At 42.1% G+C, this 22,401-nt stretch overlaps 1 protein-coding gene and 8 non-coding genes across 9 annotated transcripts; 2 read left to right on the top strand and 7 right to left on the bottom strand.

The window, feature by feature from the left end:
* Positions 1–2: 2 nt before the first annotated feature.
* trnar-ccu (transfer RNA arginine (anticodon CCU)) lies at positions 3–75 on the bottom strand. Its single transcript has one exon. It is a non-coding gene; the product is annotated as a tRNA-Arg (tRNA).
* A 136-nt stretch (positions 76–211) lies between these two features.
* trnah-gug (transfer RNA histidin (anticodon GUG)) lies at positions 212–283 on the bottom strand. Its single transcript has one exon. It is a non-coding gene; the product is annotated as a tRNA-His (tRNA).
* Positions 284–1,369: 1,086 nt separating this feature from the next.
* On the bottom strand, positions 1,370–1,441 carry trnae-uuc (transfer RNA glutamic acid (anticodon UUC)). Its single transcript has one exon. It is a non-coding gene; the product is annotated as a tRNA-Glu (tRNA).
* A 633-nt stretch (positions 1,442–2,074) lies between these two features.
* On the top strand, positions 2,075–2,156 carry trnas-gcu (transfer RNA serine (anticodon GCU)). The gene has a single exon. It is a non-coding gene; the product is annotated as a tRNA-Ser (tRNA).
* Positions 2,157–3,033: 877 nt separating this feature from the next.
* On the bottom strand, positions 3,034–3,105 carry trnam-cau (transfer RNA methionine (anticodon CAU)). The gene has a single exon. It is a non-coding gene; the product is annotated as a tRNA-Met (tRNA).
* A 6-nt stretch (positions 3,106–3,111) lies between these two features.
* Positions 3,112–3,184, bottom strand: trnar-ccu (transfer RNA arginine (anticodon CCU)). The gene has a single exon. It is a non-coding gene; the product is annotated as a tRNA-Arg (tRNA).
* Positions 3,185–3,319: 135 nt separating this feature from the next.
* Positions 3,320–3,391, bottom strand: trnah-gug (transfer RNA histidin (anticodon GUG)). The gene has a single exon. It is a non-coding gene; the product is annotated as a tRNA-His (tRNA).
* Positions 3,392–4,477: 1,086 nt separating this feature from the next.
* Positions 4,478–4,549, bottom strand: trnae-uuc (transfer RNA glutamic acid (anticodon UUC)). Its single transcript has one exon. It is a non-coding gene; the product is annotated as a tRNA-Glu (tRNA).
* Positions 4,550–5,024: 475 nt separating this feature from the next.
* LOC115806747 (NXPE family member 3-like) lies at positions 5,025–18,980 on the top strand. The gene is made up of 9 exons (XM_030767610.1): positions 5,025–5,079; positions 12,917–13,266; positions 14,482–14,891; positions 14,986–15,056; positions 15,496–15,699; positions 16,123–16,463; positions 16,635–16,823; positions 17,511–17,710; positions 18,092–18,980. Exons 1-9 carry the CDS (start codon positions 5,025–5,027, stop codon positions 18,978–18,980), a joined length of 2,709 nt encoding a protein of 902 aa, XP_030623470.1.
* Positions 18,981–22,401: the final 3,421 nt, after the last annotated feature.

The following is a 22,401-nucleotide window of genomic DNA, read 5'->3' as shown; positions in this document are numbered from 1 at the left end:
AACACCCCAGATGGGACTCGAACCCACAATCCCTGGCTTAGGAGGCAAGTGCCTTGTCCATTAGGCCACTGGGGCCGGAGTACCCCTGGCTTTTGCTGGCAATTTTCCACCTACTTTCTTACCAGGGATCGCTGGTGAGAAAGAAAGAAGCACCGGGCACACGCGGCAGCTTGGGCGCCTTCTCCGGGTCCCTCGATTAAGGTCTAAAAACTGCCGTGACCCGGATTCGAACCGGGGTTGCTGCGGCCACAACGCAGAGTACTAACCACTATACGATCACGGCTGCGCGAGAGCTGCGGAGCGGTCAGACCTCTGGCCGTTCCGTTGGCGTTTGTCGTCGTCGAGGGCCCTGCTCGCAAAGCAAGGGAGAAGCGGACAAACGCATGGGGAGAGCTTGATTTGGATGGCTGACGCAAAGCGCTCTGACTGTGCAACTGCGCGTGCAAGCTGCCGCTTCTGACGTGCCCTTTATTTAGCATACAGCCAATTGTCTTAGCCAATTGTCTTAGTTTTTCGGGGGAGGGGGTTCTTTCTTTCTTTCTTTCTTTCTTTTTTTGGTTTAACACTGCATGAACTAGGGTTGCCGGAGCACCAGTGCTGCGGCCGAATCGGAATCAAAATCATTCTAAAACGTCTCAAAGAACTCTACCTCATGGCTCAGTTGGCTTCACAATCTTGTTCCCCCTTTTCTTTTTACCCCCATTTCCATGCCCCCACGTTGGGGTATCCACTCTGAGGTCTAGCGTCTGCTCCCGGCATGAGGCCTGTATACTCCAGTCCCTCCTGCCCAGAGCTCCTGCAAGCCCATATTCTGAGCCAGTGGCCCACCCGATGCTAACTCAACCTGATTGTGGAACCAAGATCAACTTGTCCTTCATAGCCACATGGCAGGCTCAGTTTTAACAATAGTAAAGCTAATCATTCTCAGACACCATGTAGTTTGTCTTAAAGACAAAGGCATTGACGTGAGCACCGCTTGATTATCAAAATAATCTATATCTGATGGCACCTAGAACTCCCACAACCTCTAAATGTGAACTCTTGTACACTGCAAACAAGTCATATACTGCAAATAAGTTTGTAGGCCATTGAATCTGGCCACCCTGGACTCATTTAATACTGTAAACGCCTCTAGTCTATCTGCCGGCCAGAGGAGGATGGGCTCCCCCTGTTTAGTCTCGGTTCCTCCCAAGGGTTTCTTCCTCCTATTCACCTCATTAGGGAGTTTTTCCTTGCCGCTGTCGCCTCGGGCTTGCTCACTGGCACCGATCTCTGTAAAGCTGCTTCGAGACAACATTTGATTGTAGAAAGCGCTATGCAAACAAATTTGAACTTGAGCTTTCTGTATGCTGCGTTTGGCAAAAGCTCTTTCCCATACCGGGAGTCGAACCCGGGCCGCCTGGGTGAAAACCAGGAATCCTGACCGCTAGACCATATGGGAGCCCTGAGCGGCACGAGGAGCCGTACGGCACCGCCCGACCCAAATCCATTAGCTGTCCTCTCTGTTGAGATTGTGCCCGGACAGGCTACAGAGGTCAGAGAGGTTCAAGACCATGGCTGTGTCCGAAATGGCATACTACATACAACTCGTATACTGATCTTGACGTAAAACTAGTAAGTAGTATGCAGTACCGGAAAATTTTACAGTGCACGACAGTTACCCGGATGATGTACTACTCTGGCAAAAAAATTTGCGGTATACAGCCAGAGCTCACTTCGCCGGGTACTGCATCCCATGATGCAACGCAGTGATTTCCAACTCTCCAAAAATTTCAAAAAACCTGGCGGACAGCAGCAGTCATGTGACTGCGTAGTACACTACATGGAAGTTCTCATACTTGCATGCTAGACTGTATACTAGGGTGTGTGCAGTACACAATGTATACTAGGCCAGTATGCAGTATGTAGTACACAGCATGCCATTTCGGACACAGCCCAAATCGTGGAGACTCGCCTGGGAAGTTCCACAAGGTAAGAGACCGCAGCTGCAGGCACAAGTGAAGGCACTGTGCTTGTTTCCGATGACAAGAGCTTTCTAGCCACTGCTGCGGACGAGAGAACGCAGGCTTTCCAAGACGAGGTGGCCGAGTGGTTAAGGCGATGGACTGCTAATCCATTGTGCTCTGCACGCGTGGGTTCGAATCCCATCCTCGTCGTTGGTGCCTCCTGTGCATGCAGCACCCACCCCATGGCTGAACTGAAAGCGTAGCAGCAGGGGCCACATTTGGAAGTGGTCTGGACCGCATGTGACCGTGTCCTTTTAGCAGTGCGGATGCGATCTCGACCACATTGAACGACCGCCTACTCAACTGACGTTGAGGTAAATAAGTCATGTTACAAGTCGACGGGTTAAACAAAACACTTCTGAAATGAATATCTGACCCCTGAACGACACATGATACCGAATCGCTAGTAGACCACGCTACAAATTTACGACAATAGTTCTGTTCGGATAGACATTTAACACACATCTCGTGTCATCGTGTCGTCTACAATCAGCTTATTGAGCCGAGGTATACGGGCAAGGCATCGCTTATCTCTATTAGCGGCCTCGGTTAGCCAAACGTATTGTAAAGGGATTAGAGACACCACAAAACAGGTATTTCATTCTTTCATAGCTTACTTTTTAAAGTATGTAGTATCTTTGACAGCCATTTCACAGTTTGGTGGCTCCGAACGTGACAGTTTACATTCTTAGAACAAGAGATAAAGGCTAGTTTTAAAATTAGAAGGGCCAGGCTTCATATTAAAAATTAGCATTTGGTTCATGGCCAGAGTGCTTTTTAAAACGGCCTTCGGTTAGCTTTGTACAGATAGGGGCTCTTCCACAGAAGATAACACTCAAAGCACAGATTGCCAACTGGTTTAAGTTGGGTTCTTTCAATACAAGCCATTCTTACTCATTTGAGTCGCAGCATGACCTGAGCAGTACGTTGTTTCTCGGACCAGGTAAACCCGTGCACAAATCCACTGTCCCGCGCTGAAGCTAAAGCCAACTCGCTTGAGTTGCAGAGCGTAAAGGCTCAGCTGGGTTAGCAGAGGATGGTTTCGATCCATCGACCTCTGGGTTATGGGCCCAGCACGCTTCCGCTGCGCCACTCTGCTTGCCAACACCCCAGATGGGACTCGAACCCACAATCCCTGGCTTAGGAGGCAAGTGCCTTGTCCATTAGGCCACTGGGGCCGGAGTACCCCTGGCTTTTGCTGGCAATTTTCCACCTACTTTCTTACCAGGGATCGCTGGTGAGAAAGAAAGAAGCACCGGGCACACGCGGCAGCTTGGGCGCTTCTCCGGGTCCCTCGATTAAGGTCTAAAAACTGCCGTGACCCGGATTCGAACCGGGGTTGCTGCGGCCACAACGCAGAGTACTAACCACTATACGATCACGGCTGCGCGAGAGCTGCGGAGCGGTCAGACCTCTGGCCGTTCCGTTGGCGTTTGTCGTCGTCGAGGGCCCTGCTCGCAAAGCAAGGGAGAAGCGGACAAACGCATGGGGAGAGCTTGATTTGGATGGCTGACGCAAAGCGCTCTGACTGTGCAACTGCGCGTGCAAGCTGCCGCTTCTGACGTGCCCTTTATTTAGCATACAGCCAATTGTCTTAGCCAATTGTCTTAGTTTTTCGGGGGAGGGGGTTCTTTCTTTCTTTCTTTCTTTCTTTTTTTGGTTTAACACTGCATGAACTAGGGTTGCCGGAGCACCAGTGCTGCGGCCGAATCGGAATCAAAATCATTCTAAAACGTCTCAAAGAACTCTACCTCATGGCTCAGTTGGCTTCACAATCTTGTTCCCCCTTTTCTTTTTACCCCCATTTCCATGCCCCCACGTTGGGGTATCCACTCTGAGGTCTAGCGTCTGCTCCCGGCATGAGGCCTGTATACTCCAGTCCCTCCTGCCCAGAGCTCCTGCAAGCCCATATTCTGAGCCAGTGGCCCACCCGATGCTAACTCAACCTGATTGTGGAACCAAGATCAACTTGTCCTTCATAGCCACATGGCAGGCTCAGTTTTAACAATAGTAAAGCTAATCATTCTCAGACACCATGTAGTTTGTCTTAAAGACAAAGGCATTGACGTGAGCACCGCTTGATTATCAAAATAATCTATATCTGATGGCACCTAGAACTCCCACAACCTCTAAATGTGAACTCTTGTACACTGCAAACAAGTCATATACTGCAAATAAGTTTGTAGGCCATTGAATCTGGCCACCCTGGACTCATTTAATACTGTAAACGCCTCTAGTCTATCTGCCGGCCAGAGGAGGATGGGCTCCCCCTGTTTAGTCTCGGTTCCTCCCAAGGGTTTCTTCCTCCTATTCACCTCATTAGGGAGTTTTTCCTTGCCGCTGTCGCCTCGGGCTTGCTCACTGGCACCGATCTCTGTAAAGCTGCTTCGAGACAACATTTGATTGTAGAAAGCGCTATGCAAACAAATTTGAACTTGAGCTTTCTGTGTGCTGCGTTTGGCAAAAGCTCTTTCCCATACCGGGAGTCGAACCCGGGCCGCCTGGGTGAAAACCAGGAATCCTGACCGCTAGACCATATGGGAGCCCTGAGTGGCACGAGGAGCCGTACGGCACCGCCCGACCCAAATCCATTAGCTGTCCTCTCTGTTGAGATTGTGCCCGGACAGGCTACAGAGGTCAGAGAGGTTCAAGACCATGGCTGTGTCCGAAATGGCATACTACATACAACTCGTATACTGATCTTGACGTAAAACTAGTAAGTAGTATGCAGTACCGGAAAATTTTACAGTGCACGACAGTTACCCGGATGATGTACTACTCTGGCAAAAAAATTTGCGGTATACAGCCAGAGCTCACTTCGCCGGGTACTGCATCCCATGATGCAACGCAGTGATTTCCAACTCTCCAAAAATTTCAAAAAACCTGGCAGACAGCAGCAGTCATGTGATTGCGTAGTACACTACATGGAAGTTCTCATACTTGCATGCTAGACTGTATACTAGGGTGTGTGCAGTACACAATGTATACTAGGCCAGTATGCAGTATGTAGTACACAGCATGCCATTTCGGACACAGCCCAAATCGTGGAGACTCGCCTGGGAAGTTCCACAAGGTAAGAGACCGCAGCTGCAGGCTCAGACTTTGCAGTGCTTACGTCTAGCGGGACACAAGTGAAGGCACTGTGCTTGTTTTCGATGACAAGAGCTTTCTAGCCGCTGCTGTGGACAAGAGGACAAGGGCTTTCCAAGACGAGGTGGCCGAGTGGTTAAGGCGATGGACTGCTAATCCATTGTGCTCTGCACGCATGCTCTGCACGCCTCGTCGTTGGCGCCTCCTGTGCACGCAGCACCCACCCCATGGCTGAACTGAAAGCGTAGCAGCAGGGGCCACATTTGGAAGTGGTCTGGACCGCATGTGACCACGTCCTTTTAGCAGTGCGGATGCGATCTCGACCACATTGAACGACCGCCTACTCAACTGACGTTGAGGTAAATAAATCATGTTACAAGTCGACGGGTTAAACAAAACACTTCTGAAATGAATATTTGACCCCTGAACGACACATGATACCAAATCGCTAGTAGACCACGCTACAAATTTACGACAATAGTTCTGTTCGGATAGACATTTAACACACATCTCGTGTCATCGTGTCGTCTACAATCAGCTTATTGAGCCGAGGTATACAGGCAAGGCATCGCTTATCTATATTAGCGGCCTCGGTTAGCCCTTGGTTGAAAATGTTCCAGATTTCATGCCATTATATAATTCGTACGGCACCTGTCAAAAACAAAAACGCATTTGGTCTTTGCAAACGGGAATGATGTACGTGTTTATTTGCATATAGAGCGGGGAAGTGCGATCTTATCGCAAGTGGTCACTCAATACGCATGGAGACGGATTCTGAAGCCAGATGTAAACAGATCAGATCACTAAAATCAGATCTAAAGCAAGGTGTAGACAGGGCCGTAGAGGTTCCTCAGTCTGGCCTGAGAAGTTTCCATATACCTACGATAGCACTCAAAACACAGGTTCCTGGCTGAAAAGAGTTTCCTCTTATGTTAATCAGTCTTACTGGCTTTCTGCACAGGCCGTGAAAGGCCGCCTGGGCTTATACCTAGTTACGGTTAGAGTTAGCAGTTAGGGTTTGGGTTAATGCTACATTGAAAGTAAGTGGCTTTGGAAATAAGTGAGTGAGATGAATAGGTGAATAGGTGCTTCTACCGTTAGGGAACTGAAGGCTGTAGGCTGAATGAGAGATTGGTCACTGCCATCTATAACAGGCCAAAACAATAGTTTCATTGACAAGTTCAAGCAAAGGAGAGGCACGTGATATCAACTGACATATTAATGTTCGATAGCGATGATCTGCATACGCGGAATACTCATAGCCCCGGAGTTCAGATATATAAGTTGGTCAACCAACAGTATAGCCTACTTATTTAACTCAGTCATATAGTTTTACAGAAAGAGCCTGTGAAACTGAAAGCTGATGTCGGTATAGCTTGCTTAGCGAGTAGTTATGAGCAGTTTCACAAATAAATTGCATTTCATCGGTCCTTTACAGTCCGGAAAACAGGCGCTCAACTGTTGGCAGTAACAGTGCTTGGGATTTGGGAAACGACGTATCTGTGCTGTTACGACAAATTGATCGACAGAACCTCTGTCGGTCTGTAGGCTACCTTAAAAGACTTTTTGAAAGATATTTCTCTTTCTAACTTCTGTTTGATTTATGAGTCTTATTTTTGTATATTTTCTATATTTATATAGTTTGAAATGCTCTGATCATTTATTTGTGTTGTCTGAACAAAAATCAACATATTTGCAAGATGAAACTAGTTCTTGAGGAGGGACAATGTCGTTTTTATCTGACGTCGGATCAGAATGTGGTATTTGCACTCATATAGAGCAAGTCCTAGTGCAAAGGTTAGCATATTTAGGACGAATACACGAAGAGAGGACATTGCAATAGCAACACAAAAAGTTCATATAACAGCCGGTGTTTTAACGTCAGAATAAACGATACAGTGTGCTATAGGCCTACAACAAAGCGGGTTAACCAGTTATGGCAGATCAAAAGAACATGATTTGTGTTATTTTGTCTTCATACATTTATACATAGGAATAGGAATAGGAATGTTTCATTTAGTAGCACCGGTGGACTGCAGAGACCCCGAAGTAGGCCTACGAGATAAATCTGCTTCTAATCTCAGAATAAATCAGTCCTTCTCTTATTACAAATCGTTAACTTTCCTTTAACCTTCCTCTTCTGTATAAACAACATGTGAAGTTAAAGCGCTAGGCATGAGTAGCCTAGCCTAGTAATGTCTTTTTTTTTCACTCTCAAGATCAGTTCGGTTAGGCTTACCTCAAGACATGGATAGTTTTCAGAACAATGAAAACAAACAAATTAGTGAAATTTGTTTTACAGATACGTGGATTATATAGCTACTAAACGTCATATTACATTTGAAGTTTCACTGCGCCAGCCAACAATTTGAGTCATATGCAGATTCTGAGTGCTCATCCATTGGAAAAGAGTTTAAACATGTCACATTTGTTCTGTCGTTTGTGTCTACATTGTGTGGTGTTATATGCCATGATTTCACTGTGACATAGCCATGTTTTGTAGCAGTTGTGGCACATGTAATTTGTGTAAAGATAAAAGCTCAGGTTTTGTTGTCAATATTATCAAAACTGAACAAGAATGGATTTGTCATACATTGTTTCAGTTAGAAAACAGGCTACTGTCAGTGAAATGCAATACAGTAGGCTATCAGCTGTTTTCAGTGCACATGAAACCTCCATAAAAATTGCAAAGGTTCAGGCTTGTCTGCTCTGTAAATAAATAAATACAACCAAAAACGATCGAAAGTATTTCAGCAATATTGCCAACCTAAAACTGAAAACAAATAAATAGATTAAATTAGATTAAATTAATCTAATCTAAATAAAATAAAATGCCTTCGACATACAACAAAGATATATTTATATATTTCACAAACGTTAAATAAGTTTCAAAAATATATTTAAAAGTATTCAAATCCTCAGTCATAGCTACGTGGTAAATATTTTTTTTTTTTCCGGAAAGCCGTGCGCGCCCGGAAGTTCAAGATATTTTCTCCAGATCCGTCAAAGACTATGCTACGCTTCTGGCCAACTTGTGGGAGTCGTTATGGCATCAACTGGGAGACCGTGTTCGGCAGGTTTTTCAGACATTGCCAAGCGCCAAATGTAGCTACTTACACGCTCAGTGAATCCGGAGGCACCGCTACCCTGATAGGAGCTCAAACAAGTTTCCACAGCAGTGACGATCCGAGCTCCTCTTACTGTGTTATTATAGGTTGTTGTATTGGATTCTTTTTGGTGTTGAGAGCTGCGGGAAGTGAGACTGCATTTTCTGTAGATTTGTAAAAACCAAGGCCCTATGTAAGTGGACATTTCCTAACACTACATGCAAATGCCTTCGTTAAGGTTGGTTATCCAAATAAAGCCTAATTCTGACCAGGGTTGTGTGCAGATTATTGAGTGCAGAGTTTAATTTGTAACACTAATTTGATTTCTATGTTAAATACATTCACATACGTAAAATTAGCACGAGTGTCTTTTAAAAAAAACATTTTGTACTTTGCCATAAATGATGAAATCCAATAAACAACAGGGAAAAGGCTTAACTGCAGAGCAGTACTGTACTTTTACAAGAAAACATTCATCATTCAGAAAAGGGAAATTGCTTTAAAATTTTACAATCCATTTTTCTATGAAATTTTACAATCCATTTTTCTACAATAGGATGCCCACGAATGTTGAAAATTGACACCCATGTCTGCACTAGAAGGTTTGCTGAAATTTGCTGAACTTATCCTCTTTAAGGACAATAAATACGTCAGTGTCCAATTCATTTAGAGAAATATAGTCTGTAAACCCGAACGTTCAGACAACTTTTAAGTCACTATAAACTTACCATTTTGGAGTTCTAACGGCCAACGTCAGCATAGCGGTGCATTATGGGGCGCTTTCGCTTACATTTGTGGTAGCGAACCTTCTTGAAAAGAGTTTTAAAAATAGAGAACGGTCACTACAGTCGTTATTGTAACTGCTTTGCATGTGGTCTAGTGCTGGGTGGACAACCCAATGATGCGAAGCTACCACCTGCGAGATAATGGCTGGACGCATCTAAGTTAGAATCTCGCCGAAATATTAAGGTGAGGTATCAGCTTCTGAAGGAAATATGGCATAAGTATTCTTACCTACAGGGGATGTCTTTGTGTTGTGAAATGCTGGTGTCTGCGAAAACAGTTAGACAGAGGCAGCATAACCTAATTCCAGCGATGCTTTAGGTCGGCGTTTTATTGATTTCGGTTTTTAGTGTAATTATTACACAATCATTAAAATAGTTCAGTTGATATAGATTAATTGGCGATTTTATTTAATTTCAGTTACACATAAGTTAAGAAGAATTTATATTAGGAAGAGAAGCAAAAGAATAAGTTAACTGAAAATATATTTTTAAGTTAAAGTTTAATTTAAAAAGTATAACAGGTACTTCAACTTTCTTAGCCAATAAGTTACGACAAAAGTTTTGAGTACTCTGAACTTATTCGGTTTTACAGTGTAGGCTACATGCATCGTTGGGATCGAACAATGATGCCTCTATCCAGCTGTTTTCGCAGGCACCAGTATTCAAAATAGGGCCCAGCTGTATCGGCTACCTGGGGGCGGGGGGGGGGGGCTATTTCAGGAAGCGGGTTTAACAAACTCTGAGTTGATGAACCCTGAGATGGGAAACTCTGAGTTTTCGGTTCCAGAAAAGCTGATCTGAGTTGGTTCGATCAACTCTGAGTATGTTAACTCCGAGTTAAGCGCGTGCATGACAATTATAAAAAGCCATCATCAATAGAGGTCCGATAAACCTCTCCCAAAGCTATGCGAATTAATTTGGCTTCAACACCGATCGGGTTAGCGACGAAAGGAGACGCCATATTTGACAGCTGCTTCAGGTTCAGCCGGAGGGAGGAGCTAGGGAGAAACTCAGGGTTTGTGGAAGAAAACCTGCCAGCGAGCAGGTTAGGTTCACAGAGTCAGTTACCACGGTAACTGAGCCAGGGTTTGAGTTACCTCGCTTTCTGGAACGGAAAACCCAGAGTTTCCTTCATCTCAGGGTTAACAAAGTTAACAGAGTTTTCACTAAACCCGCTTTCTGAAATATCCCCCTGGTCTTTGCCCTTACCCACAGATGCAAACAATTACACCGTATGTGATAAAGCTTAATTCAGGGAGAATTTCTAGGAGTTAGCAGTCTTCCATAATCTTCACATTCTCATTCGGCTTCAATGGATGTCACTCCTAGATCAGTTAGTTTATGCTTTCTCCATCTCGCGAGTCTGCCACGTAAATAAAGCATGGCAAACGCGATTTGCCAAATCAGCGACCGTGTACTCAGTTTACGAGGATAACTCGATAATTATGCAACATTTTGAAAAATTGTTAGTGAAAATGTTTAGCTCCGACCAGTTCCTTTGTCAGGCAACTGAAACAAATAAATATGAATTATGTTGTTAAGAGTCTATACAATCATATTTGGATATCAGACATGTCAGCCGACCTGTCACCCGTCACAAGAAAATGTGCAAATATGACTCGTCCACGGTTTACATGCTCATAATGATAGAGCAAAACTTTAAAATGTAGCTTAGTAAATTATCGATTCCTACTCCTGTGACACAAAATTTACTGGAACTTGTAGGCAAGCCAACTTATTGTCATTTCAATACAACAGTCCAGGGCCTTTACAAGCTCAGATTTTTAAGTTTAACTGTTCATCTAATTTTATTGAAATCTTATCATAGGCCCACAGTTATTTTAACTATACAAAGTGGTTTGGCAATTCTAAATCAGACATGAAGCTACTTTAGCTGAATATTAGTATTTTGTCAGCATTATAGTTGAACTAACTTTATATAAGTTAGGTCTGCATTACAACACTTGCATTAATCTCTGTCACGTATTTGCCTTAAATATTATCAAAACATTGCCAAATGACAAATAGCCCATTAAAACCTGTCTGCAGAAAAAATAACTATGTAGGGTACTTGAAGCCGTTCCACTGACAGTTGAGGTCTGCTGAGGTTTATTGTTGTAATGCATTGACTCTATCACCACTAAAGTTGCCTGTCCTTCTGATAAATGTAGAAATAGTGAATGCTAAAGACCATCATCTCTGTGTGAACTTATAGTTTTGTAGAAATCTGTTGAGTATTAAACACCTGCACGAGTGTATGGGTGTTGAAATAAATGAATATGTAAGAAAGTTAAAGATGTGATACTGTATGTAAATAATTATGAGAGGGGTATCCTTTTTTTGAACATCTGCACCCTCCCCCCCCAAAAGTATCTGTGCACGGCTCTGATCTGTATGGGTGTAGCCTGAACAGGAATGTCTGGTTTAGCGAGACCAAAGAAAGACGATACGGAATTTTGAATACAGCCAAAAATTGCTGTTAAATGAAAAGAAGGACTTTTTTGTCAGGAAATAGATACACAGGTTTTTAACTGATATTTGTTGTTGGCGCACTTGCTCTCCATGCATCATATTTGAATGGAATTTGCAAACTGTTTTTTCTTCCCTTTGAGTATTGTATTATACCGCTCTTAGGCTACACGTCATCTGTCAAGCGACATCATGGACTTCCTGCACAGCGATCAAAATAATGAATTAAAAAAAAAAAAAAAAAATTATTCTCCAGGTACGTGCATTGTTAAGTTGACATTGTATGAAATTTAACATTTCATGGTGCTGACCGTGTCATATAGCAGTTTATAGCATTTGTGGGACAAGTATGTTTGTATAAACATCAAAACACTTGTTGCTGTTATCAATAATTAAACTGAACGATAATGTATTTCTCATACATTGTTTCAGTTTGCAGGCAAGGACAGCTTTTCCGGATTGTTCTTATACTTGCATGCATTGTGACCATGTTGTTTATGGTGAGTTAATATGCTTCAAAGCAAAGATGAAACAAATCAGATATTGGAGCATAATTGTTCATTAAAGTTATTCATTAAAATTGTTCAGTAAAGTTATTGTTTGTAACACCAAACAAATTATTTACTGTAATAAAATTCGTGCGAATGAGCAAGATGTTCAGTAACTTTTCATCTTTAGTTAGAGGCTAACAAACATTCAGTTTCATGCACAGTCTAATGTCACATACTTGACATGCCAGACTTTCCCAGCTGTATAGCTTCATCAGTTGTATGTGTACACACCCAGTTTGGCTCCTTCAAGATCTCAAACTGATTGTCTGTTTAAACCAGTTTTGTGAAAGACATTCATTCTGAACATTCTGACACTTTAGGATCCTACATCAAATGAAGCAGAAATATGTTCTGAAAACAAGACTTGGCAGTTACCTCTCACTGTGACTGACACATAGAATGTAGTAGAATTCAGCAAACACACCTCAAGAGGGCGAAGTTATCCGGTCATAACTGACTAAAGCCAGGGGTGGGCAAATCCAGTCCTGCTGTTTTTCTTGTCGACCAACTAAATACAGTCTCTGATTGGCTGAAGAGCATGCACACCTGTTTTCAAAGTGAAAATCAACAGGTAGCTAAGAGGTGAAAACAAAAACCGGCAGGACACCGGCCCTCCAGGACTGGATTTGCCCACCCCTGGACTAAACAAAGCAATGGTGCTTATGAACAGTATCATTCTTTTACTGAGGGGCATGTCTCACAGCTATACAGTAATAACTGCTGAGGAATTGTGATATCAAACAATTTAAACCCACATAACCCATACATTCTTTAAGCTGTTGGCAAAGTGAAGTGATATGTCTTTTTATCAATTTTCCACTTTCTATTCTTTTTTGGGTTATTTTTAGAAACATAAATGAATTGAAAAAAAGTTGTTAATTTCTTATTCCAGGCTGTGTTGTATATAGCTGGTGAAGCCAAACAGTTCCCCCTCCCCAGTCCATTAAACTCACATCACAATGGGAAATATGTCAGTACTGAGTCTGCACCTTCTGAAACTGCTGACACTGGATTCAGCCCTGAAGAATGGGCCAGAATGCTGAAGGCTCTGGACTGGCCAACTCCAGATCAGCCCATCACACACATAGCCATGACCACATGCCCAGCTTGCTCCACATTCTCCATCGTGGGACAGACAGAGAAGTACAGAGTGGGAGATGAATTGTATGTCCATATAGTCGCAAAAGACCATAATAATACCCCAAAACGATATGGAGGTGACTTTTTTCTGACAAAGCTTTATTCGTCTGAGCTGAAGGTATGTTTATACATTACCAGTGTCTATAAAAAAATCTGTCACCTTTTGAAGTGTCTTTTTCATAGCTACACTTATCACCCTGAAGCTTTTTTAATTGTAACTATATATGTGGCCAGATATGTCTCCAGCCCACTGAGTTAACACTTTACAGAGCCATCAACTTTACCACCACAGTATTTGTAAAGTCTTAGCCAGGAATGGATCTCTGCTGTAGTTGTTTTAAACAGGTACAGTCAGACTAGCTTGGAATGATTTTTCCAGAATATTTTCCCAGACATCAGTAAAATATATTTTGCACAAAGCTATATCTGAGTTACATTAGATACTTAATTGGAAAGCCTTAATTTATTGTGAGAAGCACTGTTTTGTATAAAATCATAGAATCATATCATACATAGAAAGTAATTCTGATTCAATTCATACCCCTTTTGCAGACAACAGAAGTGGTGATGTAATTCCTGAATTTTTTGCATCATTTTTCTTGTGTTAAAAAAAGTTGTCAACGAATACTTTCCATTACTGTTTTCACTGGCAGCATTAATAGTAATCAGGTTATGCCACACATTTATCAGTTGGAGCCTGTTGTGGCACTGAAAGCTCAACTTGTTTTCCTTGCTTCTCAACAGCATGTTTTGTTTGTCCTCAAGTATTTTTTTTAGTCATTCATCCATTTACTTTTTTCCAAGATAGGACTCTAGGAGGAGCTGCACAGTTAGGAGGACACAATAATACTTGTGACTATTCTGACTGGTGTGCTAATCTGTGATTATCTAAGAATATGCATTTAACTTTGAACTGTATTTTAAAATTATTTTATTGCACTGTTGTTTTGAAGCATCATATTTGAAACCAAAACACTTCCAAATCCCAGATGATGCTCCTTTTTTACTGTGTTAATTCAGTCTTGATATCCAGAGAGCTTATTATTCTCTGTTATCAACTCAGTGCCCAAAATTTCTGTAATCTGGTTTTCAAACCCGCTCTGGGCAGGCTGTATCACATGTGTGACTTTAATTAATTCCTTAAGGTCACACAGATCATTCTGTGATATTCCACTTCTTTATAAGCAGACGCTCAATGAACAAATTTTCAAATACTGGTTTTCTTAAAGAGTTAGTTTTCTCGAGTCAATGCTTTTATTTTTCTCATTCCATGTCTATTGGAATAAATAGTGTAAATGTAAATTGAAGTAACACATCTTTGTTTTCGTCCAAGGCCAGCGTGGTTGGGGAAGTTTTGGATCATAGTAATGGGTCCTACTCTGCACGTTTTCTTCTCCCATGGGAGGGTGAGGCCCAAGTGGCTGTACGTCTGGTCCACTCCAGTGAAGCGGTCCAGATCCTAAAAAAGTGTCTGAATTCTAACTCGATGCGCCGCTTCTATTATGGTTATTTTGAAGCCCCTGGCCCTAATGGGAAAAGAATAGAAGAGAGAGTGACCTGTAATGTGAAGTGGGGACAAGCTAAAAACTCAAGTACAGGAACCTGCATTTATCGGGACCCACGGACAGGGGACGAGTGGCAGTGTAAGAAACCCAAAAAGCTGTCCTGTGATGCGTGGGTATACCATAGGGGTGGAGGATACAAGAATCCCCTGACTACATTTGAAAAGAAACTCTTCAACGGGTGAGGATAAGAAGGTTGTTCAGATTCGAGGAAGTCAATAGCTTGAGTATGAAACTAAATTATAAGTGAATGTCTCTCTTACTCTCTGGCACAGGGCTCTGACAAACAAAGGCATTAAAGGGGATAATCGTATCTTGAATGTTCTTCCCTCCAATGTGAGAATTGGTATGGTTATAATTCACTGTCAAGAATTTTTTACTGAGTTAGTCATGGTCAGGGGATGCAGAAGAACTAGGACTGGACCAAAATAACATTGTTTCTTAATATTGCAGTTCTAAACAATAGTATATGCCATGCAACCATATGGTGGATAAATAATGGATATATCAGGGTTTTTTTTTTTTTTTGGTTTTAGCCTCATTCATTGAGAGGGATTCTGTTTTTAGTCCAAAGACCAAAGCTAAATGAATAGCTACCCAAAAAGTTTTACATGTATATTGTGGGTGCTTGTTTCTGTATAGAAACTGCTACATGAATGATAACATTATTACAATTACAATATATGACAATTTAAAATTATCCCTCCTGTATGATATATATATATATATATATATATATATATTCCTGTGTGATTTTTTTTTCTGTTCTCTTAAAAATTGACTAGGCGCGACAGAGAAATGCAGAGCTGGAATGCCAACACCAATTCCTGCAGGATTCTATCTGAAAGACGTCTGGACATCTCGTGTGTGTAACATTCATCACTTCAAGCCTGCTGACATGGAGAGGTGTCTGGAAAACAAATTAATCTATATGATGGGAGATTCCACTACGAGGCAGTGGTTTGAATTCTTTGAAAATATAATTCCATGTAAGACATCCAGTTCCAACTGAAGTAAAAATTTAATTTAATCTCTCTCTAGCAACTAGACAAGTTCATTAAAGACACCGTTATATTAAACTATATTATTCGTTGTACCAGAATCTTATATCTCTTCTAATACCATTTACATATAAAATATTACTACTTTTAAGGGATCGTTAGTAATTCTACATTATGGAGAAATCTTGTCTGATCTTCTAATTCTGTCTGTGCAACTAATACCTTTTTTTCCCATCAGATGCTTCAAAAAGTTTACTCAGTGATTCTGTAGTCTCTGATTTTCTTAAACATGCCTTCAACTGCAGGCAATAACTTTAGTCTTAAGACACAACAGCAGACAACTCGGTTATGATACAAAATCAATCTTGATAATTCTGACCAAGCAGCAATGTATCTGCCTTCCTTCCTCAGCCCTTAAAAGAGTGAACATACACACTGACAAGAAGGTTGGTCCTCTTTTGGCAATTCATATGAAAAACAATATTGTACTGAACTGGAGAGCTCATGGTCTCCCGCTGAGTTTCCCTAAGATGGCAGTGGCTGATCTGCACTACATAAGCAATGAGATTGATCGAATGGCTGGTGGGAAAGGCACAATCATTGTTTTCGATATCTTTGCACATGTCGTGTTTCACCCACTGACCTTTTACGCTCACCGAGTGTCAAGAATACGCCAGGCTGTTATAGCACTGCTCAAGCGGGCACCAGAGACAAAAGTGATTATTAAATCTGGCAACACAAGGGAGACAAAGGTAAGGTGGTGCTCAGCATGATTCAGACAAGTGCTGAGATTAACCTACATTGTGTTTACACATTTGGGAGTATTGTTACTGAGAGTGTTGGGTTTCATTTCATGTAATGTTTATTCAATATTCATCTCTCTTCATCTTTTAATGTAGTTCTGCATTTCTGTTTTGTGACAGGATGTAATTGCAAATGACTGGTACTACATGCAACAGAACATAATTATGAAAGAAGCATTCAGAGACCTACCCGTGATCTATATGGATATTTTTCAGATGACTTCCTGCCACTATGCCAAGGAAGATGTCCATCCAGCACCTGTTATTGTTGCTAATGCAATTGATATCTTTCTTTCATTTGTCTGCCCTGTTTGAGATGCCTTTTTTGAGAAGATTTTTCAAAAACCACGGCTAAATCCCCTCCCTGATCTTCATATGACAGGAGGTCAACTTACGACAGTTAATTTGGGTTGTCAATTCAATGACTGATGGTTCTGTGTGTTATGCACCATGCTGTGATGTTGATATTCAATAAAACAATAAAATGACCTCTATGATATTTAAACCAACTCTGGCACGTGTACTACTTATGAAAGAATGTTTCATATGAATGTTTTATGAGGAAGAATTCAGTAGTTTTTTCTCATACAGGCTTGCATTTAAGATGGCGCCCACCGAGTTTGACGTCTTGTGTCTTCCTCCCGCCACCAACACTATTTATTATTTATTTTAGCTTTAGTATTCATCTAAAATGTGTAGATCACCTGGGCAAAAGTAAGATACAGTAGAGGGGCATCCCTGGATATCAGTGAAGTTCACTTTGAACTTACCTTTACTCTTTCTGACTTCGACTTTCTTCTACGCTCACACTCCACTGACTCTAACCGTCAAGGCCCAGCAACACCGGCCTCAGGTGAGAGGTGCAGCCGACGGACAGAGCAGCCACGGCGGAAGGGTGGCAAGAGTGGTGGGCTACATGCTAGGCTAAAGGCTAGGGCTAAGCGACCACTTCTACCTAGCCTACTTCTAGCTAATGTTCACTCTCTTGAAAACGAGCTGTATGAGCTGAGAACTAGGATTACAACCCAGCGCAAGATCGGAGAATGCTGTGCTCTCATTCTCATGGAAACCTGGCTCTTGGACAGCAGGCCAGACTCGCCGATTCAGTTACAAATGCACCCCGTCAACCGCGGGGACTGCATATCGGCGTCAGGAAAGAACAGAGGCAGTGGTGTCTTCATCTACGTGAACAGCAGGTGGTGTTCAGATGTACAGACGAAAAACACTTCAACTGATACGAAAGTGCTGATGGTGAAGTGTAGACCCTTCAATCTGCTGAGGGAGTTCAGCACAGTGTTCATACTGGCTGTTTACATACTGCCATGAGCAAACTCCACGACAGCGCTGGAACTGCTGGACGACATGATCAGCAAACAAGGGACTGCACACCTGGACACTGTGTTTATCGTCGCCGGCGATTTCAACCACTGAAACCTGAGGACTGTCCTCCCCAAGTAACATCAGCACGTGAGCTTTCCGACGAGGGAGGGCAACGTGAGTGGCACCTATAAGACTGCACCTTAGCCGCACTTCGGACAGTCCAACGACATCTCTGTGTTTCTCTACCCATCGTACAGACAACTCCTCAAGCAAGCTCCCCCATTAAGTAAAACTGTTAAAGTGTGGAATGAAGACACTGATCTGATGCTTCAGGGCTGCTTTGAGAGTACAAACTGGGATGTATTTAGAACTGCTGCTTTGAGAGAGGACCGTACCGTTGACCTACAGGACTGTGCTTCTTGGGTAATTGCCTATGTTAGCACCTGCATTGAGATCACTGTTCCCACAAAATGCTGCAAGAAATATCCCAATCAAAGACCCTGGATAAACTGTGAAGTTCGGTCCACTGCATTTGTCTCAGGCAACACTGAAGACTACAAAAGGGCAAGATATGACCTGCGTATGTCTATCAAAGAGAACAAGAGACAGTACAGATGGAAGCTGGAGGGATATTATACCACCACGGACTCCCGGTGCATGTGGCAAGGCCTGCAACACGTCACAGATAACCAGCAGAAGGGGGCCACAAACAGCCATGCTACACTGCCAGGCGAGCTGAATGAGTTCTACACTCGCTTTGAGGCCCTTGACATCGACCGACAGAGAGGGGTTATGGCCACGGAGAGCACACGGAGCACATTGCTCACTGTGTCAGTGGCAGATGTGCGTAAGGCTCTGAAGAGAATAAACCCACAGAAGGCAGTTGGCCCAGACAACATCCCCAGGTGTGCACTCAGGGTTTGCTCATCAGAGCTGGCTGATGTGTTTGCAGACATATTCAATCTGTTCCTTGTGCAAGCTTCCGTGGCTTCCTTTTTCAAGTCCACTACCATTGTGTCCCTCCCAAAGACAAGTACCGTGACCTGCCTAAATGACTATCATCCTGTTGCGCTTACTCCAATTGCAATGAAGTGTTTTGAAAGTATAGTCATGACTCACATCCAGGAGACCATTCTGGACACTTAAGACCCTCTGCAGTTTGCATACCTTCAGAACTGGTCCACTGACGACGCAATCAGCACTGCCATTCACACAGCCCTCACACACCTAGAGGGCAAGGACATGTATGTTAGAATACTGTCTATCAGCTACAGGTCTGCATTCAACACGGTCATCCCACACAAACTCTCTGAAAAGCTCCTCACCCTTGGACTGACACCCACCCTTTGTAACTGGGTGCTGAACTTTCCAACAGACAGACCCCAGTCAGTCAGAGTTGGCAGCTGCACATCCAGCATAAGAGCTGTAAGCAGAGGGACCCCTCAGGGAAGGGTGCCTAGCCCCACACTGTACACACTCTTTACGCACGACTGCATGACATCCCAGAACAACACCAGCATCATCAAGTTTGCTAACGATACAGTAGTCATTGGACTGATCACTGGTGGGGATGAGATGGCGTATAAGAGAGAGGTGGCCTGCTGTCAAGACAACAATCTTTGTCAGCTATCATTACTGCACAATATAGAATAGACAGATGCAACCTCTTATTTTATTTATGACAGATGCAACCTATTTTATTTGATTCTGTTCTATTTTATTATATCGTATTCTGTTATTTTATTCTGTAGTCGTGTTTTGCCTTGTGCTGGACGGTGCTGTTGTGGCACTCGAATTTCCCTTGGGACTGATAAAGTATTCGCATTCATATTCAGTAATGCACAGTGCACTTTATGACCACTGCTCTCTGCCCTTTGCACAATACTGCACATGTAGCTCTAATAACTAAGTTTACTTACCATAGGTTCTACTTCTCAGACTTTTTATGAATATTATTTTGTATTAATCTTTCTCTTTTTGGTAATGGAGGATAAGCAAAGTAAGAATTTCATTGTACAGTGTAACTGCATGTTTTGCTGTGCATATGACAATAAAATCTTGAATCTTGAATCTTCCCCGTCTTTGACGATAGTGCAGGCACAAATTTATGCTAAAACAATACTAAATTCCATGAATTGGACCCAGTAACACGTCATTTCCCTTTGTTAATTCTCCTCTGCAATGCTACACACAGTACATGAAGATAAATGGAGCGTCTGCATCACCCCTTTGTCACACTGTCTTTCGCCTATACGCTGTATCACATCCAGTTTTACTCGTAAAGGTATGACTTTTATGTGTTTTTGACTCTACTACGTCCTTGCATATTTTTGAACCCTTTTTTATTTTAGGGACAATAATGCACAAGATTATCACTGGTAAATCAAGTAAACCATGGGCACTCTGTGAGAATTATCCCGATAGTGGGCCAATTCCGCACTTTAAGTACACAGACGAGCACACGATGGCTCTCGTCTTGCCACGCCCAGCTGTTAACAAAGCGCCAGAGATCCGAGTTCAAATTGGTCCTACCAATTATTTGATCTGAGTGCAGCATTTGACATGGTCGATCACACCATATTGTTAAAGCGTCTGGAAAATCAAATTGGCATTCGTGGCCTGGTGCTCTCTTGGTTTAAATCTTATCTCTTAGAGAGAAAGCAGTGTGTCCACTATAATAATGTGACCTCTGAGTACCATGAGATTAACTATGATATTCCTCATGGGTCAGTCCTCGGCCCTCTCCTATTCTCTATTTACATGCTCCCTTTGGGTGACATTATTCGTAGTTACAACATTAACTTCCATTGTTATGCTGACGATACTCAGATTTTGTTACCTGTCAGGCACAATGATCGCTCTGAACTGGCTAACCTTGAGGCATGTCTTTGTGCTATTGATGGTTGGATATCTTCAAATGTCCTGATGCGTAGCACAGGCAAGGCATGTAGGTCATTGGTCCCCCTATGCATAAGCATCTTTTAGTGATCTTATTGTAAATTTTGACAACTGCATCATCTCTTAAAACTCTACAGCTAAAGACCTTGGTGTGATTTTTGACTCTAGTCTCTCGCAAGTCACTCATATCAAAAACATAACTAAAACTGCCTTTTATCACATCTGTAAAATTGCTAAAATTAGGCTCTTTCTAAGTATGACTGATGCAGAAACCCCTGTTCATGCATTTGTCACTTCTTGCCTTGATTACTGCAATGTTCTGTACTCTGGTCTGCCTGCCTCTAGTACCAAAAGTCTTCAGCTGGTCCAGAATGCTGCTGCCAGAATCCTGACCAGAAAGTCTGACTGCATTACACCTGTTCATTGGCTCCCAATTCATGTAAGGGCAGATTTTAAGGTCCTCTTATTGACATATAAAATTCTACATGGGCTTGCGCTGGCCTACCTGTCCGACTTTTAGCCCGCCTCGCACCCTGCGTTCTCAAGATTCTGGACTATTAGTTGTTCCAAGAGCTAAAAAGAAGTCCGCTGACTACAGAGCCTTTTCCTACTGCTCTCCTACAGAAATTAGGGAGGCAAACTCTCCTCATACCTTTAAAACTAAACTAAAGACTTATCTATTTTCTCTTACTATTTTCTCTTCTCTAACTTATGGATAATATAATTTGTTGTGGACATGTAAAGCCCTTTGAAATTACAAATATTGATACTGGGCTCTAAATTAAACTTGTATTATTATTATTATTATTATTATTATTATTATTATTATTATTATTATTATTATTAATATCAGTCTGTAGGTTTGGGTAGTAACGAATTACATGTAATCTGGATTACATAATCAGATTGCAAAAAATAAATTATTATAATCAGCCCAGACTACATTTGAAAAAATGTGCAATTAGATTATACTTACATTGTCAAGGATTACTTGATTACATTTTTGATTAGCCCTACGTCTTTAAAGTATGGCAATTTTAAAATTATTTAACCTTTTTTTCATGATATTAACTAATGCTGTTAACTCACGAAAAGCGCGTCTAGCATACGGGGTTTCTTAGACAAGTGCTCCACTTTGTGGCGGAGGAAAAAAGAACGGTGTTGAGTCAAGATGGAAGGTTCAAGCAGCAGCAGTCCCTCCAAAACAGCCTTTCATTCCTGAAAATATTGCCAACACCTCGACTTCAAAAACTTAAACAAAAGAAACAGTATCGTACACCTGTAGACGTTTATGCCAGCATATTTTTGTAAGGGTGATTTGACTTGACCAGTTAATGCCGAATCTGTTCCGATATCAAAGTAAATTACTCCTCTCAGGTTGCCAGTTTTGTTAAGGGTGATTTAAACAATATTTGTTTTTCTTTTTTTTCTTAATGATGATTTGTGTATAATGGAGTTTTTATTCCTTTTTTATTTACACTGAAAATGGAAGACGAACATTTTGAGTAACTGCTCCTCTTTGCTCCTCTTTATGGCCTTTGGTTAAAAAAACAAAAACAAAAAAAACAGCAGCAACAAAAACTTACACAAAAGAAACAGCATCCCAAACGTTGTACAGTACACACAGTTTACCTGTAGTTTGTGCCAGTACTGTTTGTATGGGTAATTT

The sequence above is a fragment of the Chanos chanos genome, chromosome 3 (assembly GCF_902362185.1).
Source record: "Chanos chanos chromosome 3, fChaCha1.1, whole genome shotgun sequence".
NCBI lineage: Eukaryota > Metazoa > Chordata > Actinopteri > Gonorynchiformes > Chanidae > Chanos > Chanos chanos.
The sequence above is the reverse complement of the archived record's forward strand: the minus strand, read 5'-3'. Positions and strand labels throughout refer to the sequence as shown.